The sequence below is a fragment of the Triticum urartu genome, chromosome 2 (genome assembly GCF_003073215.2).
Source record: "Triticum urartu cultivar G1812 chromosome 2, Tu2.1, whole genome shotgun sequence".
In the NCBI taxonomy this organism is placed as follows: domain Eukaryota; kingdom Viridiplantae; phylum Streptophyta; class Magnoliopsida; order Poales; family Poaceae; genus Triticum; species Triticum urartu.
The window spans coordinates 191,427,277-191,434,108 of record NC_053023.1 but is presented as its reverse complement, the minus strand read 5'-3'; the positions used below and the strand labels follow the sequence as shown (position 1 = coordinate 191,434,108).

The 6,832-nt window shown below is 43.3% G+C and overlaps 1 protein-coding gene across 1 annotated transcript; it reads left to right on the top strand.

The window, feature by feature from the left end:
* The first annotated feature begins 318 nt into the window (after positions 1 to 318).
* Positions 319 to 5,124, top strand: LOC125536697 (vesicle-associated protein 4-2-like). Its single transcript, XM_048699939.1, has 7 exons — positions 319 to 793; positions 2,257 to 2,327; positions 2,462 to 2,543; positions 2,642 to 2,757; positions 4,445 to 4,522; positions 4,616 to 4,735; positions 4,838 to 5,124. Exons 1-7 carry the CDS (start codon positions 502 to 504, stop codon positions 4,895 to 4,897), a joined length of 819 nt encoding a protein of 272 aa, XP_048555896.1. The 5' UTR covers positions 319 to 501; the 3' UTR covers positions 4,898 to 5,124.
* The last annotated feature ends 1,708 nt before the right edge of the window (positions 5,125 to 6,832 follow it).

Here is a 6,832-nt window from a genome sequence, read left to right as displayed (position 1 = left end):
GAAACAGTGAATTAATGTTGCGAGCCAGGAGCATGTACTCCTAATAGTTACCGCAACCGGCACCGATTTCCCTTAACCTTGCTATTTTGGGAGATACCGTATTAGTTGATTAAAGTCTTACCGCAACATGCTGTATGAGTGAGCTCATTTATTTCTACTGCTGCTTTTTTGTGGTACAGTAACACCACTTCCGTCAGTTACACTTGAGGCGTGTGTAAAAAAAATTGCAGATCAATCCGGGGTGCATGATTAGTTTCACTATGCCAGCAGCAGCATAAAGCCGCGGTCCACAGCCCATCAATGAAAAGTCAACCGGAGAAGAGATGAAAAAGAGGCGAGATCGAGGATGGAGAATGTACTGTAGCGAAAGCTGAGGTGAAAGAAGGATCACTTTAGAAGAGAGAGAGAGAGGGAGAGGGGGAGAACCGAAGCAGAGTGCAGCCCAACCACATCCTCCGTACTACACGCTCGTGGTAACTGGTAGTAGTAACTTCCTCGCCCATGGCGATCTCCGGCGACGACAGGTACGCCCCCGCCGCCGACTCCGGCGGCGGGAAGCTCTGGAACCTCTGCCGCATGCCCTTCAGGCAGGCCAGCGGCGCGCCGGCGCCAGCGTCGTCCTCCTCCTCGTCCGGGATCCACCACTCGGCCGGCCGCTACGGCCATGAGGCGCCCGTCGCCGGAGACGGCGGCGCCCCTGCCGCGCCGGCCGGGATCTCGACGGTCGCCAAATCTCTGCTGCCGGCGCGGCGCCGCCTCCGGCTCGATCCGTCCAACAAGCTCTACTTCCCATGTGAGCGCTCGACGAAGTCATGTCTTCTTTGAGCCAGTCTTTCTTGTTTAATTATGGGTTGGGGCCGTGAGGAGCTCCGAAAGCTGAGGATTTGCGGGTGCAGCGTGGCTAGTGCCGCTCGATTGCGTTAACTTCCGGGGTTGATTTTTGGTTCGAAATCGCTCGATCTCCGCTGTCTTGAAGCGGGAATCTGTGGGTGGCCGAGAAAGTCACGATCTTGTGGCGAGATTTGCCATCCGAATTTCTTGATCTTGTTGCAGGAGGTAAACCGTAGTAGAATTTCCGTGTGTAGAGTTTTTGACAGGGTTTGCCAACGCTTAGATCTCGAGTGGAACTTCCAAGATTCGTGAGCCACGATTTTGGTAGGCTAGTTATAACATGTCAGTAGCCTTCAATGCAGCCTTCAATGCAGGGTCTAGGCAACTTTCTATTGCTGGCAGTTATTTGTTACACTCATTACTGAGTGCTTAGATGGAAACAGTGGAATCATAGGATGAAAACCAATTTTACACATCAGTTTGTTGATTGGTTGCTTTTGAGGGTTCAATATCTATATTTGTTGCCGTGAAGTAGTGTAAACAGATGTGTTCTTTCTCACAGCCATACCTTAAATAAGAGACTGACTCTTCTAGTTGAGTTGAAAACCTGAAAACTACAGCATTGGAAGTCTATGTCGTTCTTGCTGCACTTGGCAAGTTGTTGCCTAGGCGCACGCCTGTGATCTCCAGGGCGAGGGAGTTCGCCTGTTTTGTCGTGTCTAAATTTAGTATCTATCTAGGAAAGCGGTCAACAAATAGGTAAGCATCCCGTGATGGTTTGTGAAGCGAAGTCTTGTGGGATGCCCTCCCATAATGCCAAATGGACTATTAATTTTGTGATGCATAGGCAAGATATTTGGTATCTACATTGACGTTGAAATGTTAGCAGTACTGTAGTCTTCTACATAATTATGTACTCCCTCCGTTCCTAAATATAAGTCTTTCTAGAGATTCCAATATGGACTACATACGGAGCAAAATGAGTGAATCTACACTCTAAAATATGTCTATATACATCCGTATGTAGTCCATTTTGAAATCTCTTAAAAGACTTATATTTAGGAACGGAGGGAGTAGTTATTAGCTCCGCAACTCTGACCCGGTCTTCAGTAGGCGCTGCGTGAGTGTGTGTGTGTGTTGTGTTGTGAGTGTGTGCGTGTACGTTGTCTTTGGTGTTTCTAAAAAAGACATAGTTATTCAATTGACAGGAAGGGTCTGATTGTTAAATGACTTAGCTTTAGCTGTGCTGTTTAATTTACTTTCGTCTGAATGAGTACAGAACATCATGACATGTGGACATGTGGTTAGCATGCACGGTAATAGGAGGCAAAATCAAGAAATAGACTTCAGTTTTGCTTGGTTTTTCTCTTACACGTTCTCTTCTTTATAGAGAAGCTAATAAGTCTTCTGGCTTGCCTTTTGTAGATGAACCAGGCAAGCAGGTCAAGAGTGCAATTAGGATAAAGAATACAAGCAAGTCACATGTAGCATTCAAGGTTAGTACTGATTATTTCTTTGCAGCTTATCCAATGGTAGATGGGCTAAATTTGCAGTTAAAGATCCAGTGCTCAACAATAACTCCGTTGATAACTATATTTTTCTGACTGTTATCGTCTTTTTGAATTTCTAGTTTCAAACAACTGCACCCAAGAGTTGCTTTATGCGTCCTCCTGGAGCCATACTTGCCCCTGGCGAGACTATCATAGCGACTGGTAATGTATTGGTCACATTGGATCTTTTCTTAGCAACAGCAAGGTTACTCAGTATGTCCATATTTGGTGCTTACTTCTGTTCCCTTTCGACCTGCCAGTTTTCAAGTTTGTCGAGCACCCAGAGAATAATGAGAATGTTCTGCAGAAGTGCAAGGTCAAGTTCAAGATTTTGAGCTTGAAGGTCAAAGGACCCATGGAATATGCACCAGAATTGGTTTGTGACATTCTATTTTAACCTTTTACTTTCACACATGCTTGTTATTTCTAGCAAGTTTGGCGAACATTTTCCAATTGCCGACATATACCTACAGGTGCTATAGTTATTGGAGTGAAATTAGGCTTCTTAGAAATCAAACCAAATGTGCTTCGATGCTCCAAACCAACTCTTCTAACTGCCTGAGACATAGAGGGGAGGGGATTTATGTCAGTGTACTCCTGCTGTTGAATTGCTTGGGTGGAAGCTCACTTTTACCATATGAGTACTCCTGCCTAATTGGCTACCTAATTTCGCGATTAAGGACTGTTGAGGTAGATGTAGGTTATTAACTGAACATTAAGGGTAAACTTCCTAACACCAGCTGCAATTGCATTGTTGTTAGACTAGGCCAGACATTTCATTCCAAGTCCATATCACCACTCTACCATTAGTTTATATCGTAAATCTCATGAGGAAATGGGTAAATCCCAGTCGTGATCTTGCCCCCTAACTCTCCAAGGGTTGACAGAGCACAAATCAACTCTGACCCTAAGGGTTGACAGAGCACAAATCAACTCCGACCCTAACTCCTCTGTGAGGGGATATAAACAAGACATCTCATCTTCTGCTGTTGTCATACTGGGAGGCTTGACAGACATACACACAACATAGGTAAGGAGAAAAGTTCATTCCCATTTGAAGCTGTTGCACGATTTTTATCAACGGAGACAATCAAAGGGTCAACCATGTCCCTATTCACCTCCAGTTTGGCCAGTGTGTTCTTGCCCCCTTGAGCACCCATACTTCACGGAGATAGGAGGAAGGGGGCATGGCGGTAAGATGGGGGGAGTTGCAGGGATCGACTGTTTTGTGATGGCAGCTCCAGGGGGACATGGGATGAGTGGGTGTAACATCAAAACAGATCCCATTAACTACGGCAGAACTGGTCCTAGAGAAGCGGCTTGACCTCTCCCCTCGCCATGTCTCCTTCACATAATGTGAATGCTGATGTGTAATGTCCTTCGTAACAACATAGGTGGGTTGTTGGAGGTGCTCGAGTGAAGAACAAACTGACAAATTTACAGGCGAGTTCAACCACGTTTGACTCCCGGATAATATAATTAATGAAGACTACAGGAGTACCTGAACTGGAATAGAGCCTCTTCTTTTCCTTCTCGTTTCTTGCTCCTCTCGAGTTTTGCTTAGTGTTTTTGTACTTGAGGGCTAGGATTTTGCTCATCTCCACTTACAAGAGGAGGCGTCTTGACCCTTCATTGCCTTTTTTACAGGCATGTTGAGGGTGGACCTATGTTTTCATATGCAAGAATGCTAACTCAATCCTCTCCGTACACTTGTATAGTTAGGATGTCCAAATTGGATGAGTTAAAATTCTTTCCTGAGGGGGAGGCTTGGGGGCATTCAACTAGAAGAATATGCTGTTAATTCATCGAATGGAACTTGATAGGGTAAATGTTGATAGAGTAATCCTAGTGCTAGGTAGTTTAGTGCTGTAGTCCATTTTGCCCTGGTCTGCTTTTAGTGTTTAGTTGGATACGAGGCAATGCTCATGCTGTTGGTCCCCCATTCGTGGTATAAATTGAAAGAGGCGCATATGTTTGGTTCAAACCTTACCTTCATAACAAACAGTAACATACTTGTGATTCATATCCCTGCTGTTAAGGATGACTTCTTTTGTTGGTTGCAGTTCGACGAGCAGAAAGATCAGGCAGTGGTTGAGAAGATACTGAGGGTTGTTTTCTTGGATGTTCAAAACCCAGGCCCTGTAAGTAAATCATACAAACACCGTTACTTATAAGAACTTTCTTCCATGGACAGAATCATAATAATATGTCTCATGTTCCATTTGTTTCCAAAGCAACTGGAAAAGCTGAACACTCAGTTAGCCGAGGCAGAAGCTGCACTTGAGGCGCGGAAGAAACCTCCAGAAGAGAATGGTCCTAAAATTGTTGGTGAAGGGCTTGTCATTGATGAATGGGTATGTATATCACTTCAGATCTCCTACGGTGTTCCAGCTCTTTGTTTTCTTGTGAAATTCCTTTTCCAGTGCTAAAATCTATCCTCCATGTGTTCGTCGCAGAAAGAGAGGAGGGAAAGATACCTCGCACAACAACAGGTTGAAGCGGTCGACTCGGTGTAAATTGTACCTTCTTGTGCTAGAGCAGCATATGGCTTGAGCAATGTGTTGTGATAATTCTTATAAACTGCTAGGTTCTGCTAGTTTAGTGTGCGGTAGTTTAGAGTTGTGCTTGAAGGATCGGTCTCCAGTGAACAAGCTAACCTTTGGTTGTTTCGGTACTCGCTGTGTAACAGATAAATTAATTGGCTTGTCAGAACAATAAAGTGCATATGCGTAGCTTCCGTTTATCTCTTGCGAGAGCTGCCTTGCTTATGATGGTTTCTTAATGATGTGTTAATTTTTTTTGTCGATTCTTTTGCTGCTTCACAAAAGAACTTCTGCCGGGTCTTTTACACTACCTATGTCTTTATACTTGATATTTAGATCGGCTAGAACATTTCACAAAAGTACTCCCTCCATTAAGAAATATAAGAACGTTTACTTATATTTCTTTACAGAGGGAGTATCAAAATAAGTTGTAAGTGCAAAACACAGTATATCTTATTTTATTTGGCAAATATGTCAAAGAAATTTTGTACTGAAGTTGATTTTACCTTGATACTGAAATAGCCTATTTCTTATGGGCAGTGCTACGCGTTCGCCGAATGATAATCTGGTTAGATCGGCCGCCTCAAGTACCGTTGGATGCCTTCTGAAATAGCTCTGATCTACTGCCCCAGCCAGCCGAGTATTGCGCTCATGGGCTGTGCTGTGCAACAAAGGACCTTGTTGCAAAGGTCTATAGAGACAACGCTGCCACGCCGTCATGGCCTGAGCGCCTCGGTCATGGAGCGTCACCGGCCGCCAGAGTTATCGTGCCTTCTCTGACCCAACACCCCGAGCAACTATGTCTACTCCAGCATGACAACGACAAGCGCTCACGCCGTGCACTCCTTTGGCAATTTCTGCAACCGAAGCCATGTTTCTGAAACATGTGTCATGTTGCAATGGTTGGCCTCTCAAGCTCTAGTGTCGTGCGCTCCTCTGACACTTTCTGCAATAAGGGATATGTTTCTGAAACAAGACCCCTATTGCAGAATAAAAAATCTTCACCATCGAACCATTTCTGAAACAATACATCTGTTGTAGAAACCTTCTAAAACTAAACCTTGTTGCTGGAAAAAACTTCATCACCAAAAGTTTTTTTTTCTGAAACATAACCTTTGTTGCAGGAACTTTTTGAAACAAGACCCTTGCTACAAAAAAATTGTCTACACAAGACTTATGCCCTGCGTGCGCGTTTGATTAGAATTGATCCGACGGCAACGCAAGAGGCAGATCCTGCGCATTCATCCACCGGCTGAAGAGTAGCTTTTTCCATTTCTTATGCAAGATATAGATTTACTTGGTGATTTTATATTTGGTCGTTTACATAAAAGTTTTTTTTTGAGTTCAAATGAGCTGGAGTCCTATGCAAAATGGAGGAAGAGAAAAGTAATGCTCACTCAATCTAAAATGGAGGAAAAGAAAGGTAAAGCTCACTCTCAGATGAGAGATATCCTACACATACCTATCGACACACAACAGCAGTTCCTACAACTACTCTGTTAGTACTAATTTAATCCCTTCATCAGTATTCCCTCTGCTTTTATTTACTTTGTATATTACAGTTGACTGAAGTCAAACTTTATAAAATTTTGACCAAGTTTATAAAAAACAATATAAACATTTACCATAACAAATCTATATGATGTGAAAAGTACATTCAATAATAAATCTAATGGTATTGATTTGTTATTATATAATGTTCATATTTTTGTTTATAAACTTTGTCGAAGTTTACAAAGTTTGACTTTGACCAAAGCTAATACGCGGACTAAATAAAAATAGAAGGAGTATATTTTTTTAGTCGGACCCATCAGTATCTCCACCTACTCTTTACTAGCTTAATTAACCACTTGATCATATCATATCACTAACATGAATTACCTCCCCCTCCCCCTCCCCTCCGAGAGG

Bases quoted from the DNA above. Each gene is read 5' to 3' on its own strand.
- LOC125536697 (XM_048699939.1), top strand. From the start codon at position 502: ATGGCGATCTCCGGCGACGACAGGTACGCCCCCGCCGCCGACTCCGGC. The intron at 794-2,256 runs GTGAGCGCTCGA...TGCCTTTTGTAG, and splicing joins CAACAAGCTCTACTTCCCAT to ATGAACCAGGCAAGCAGGTC. The intron at 4,523-4,615 runs GTAAGTAAATCA...TTGTTTCCAAAG, and splicing joins ATGTTCAAAACCCAGGCCCT to CAACTGGAAAAGCTGAACAC.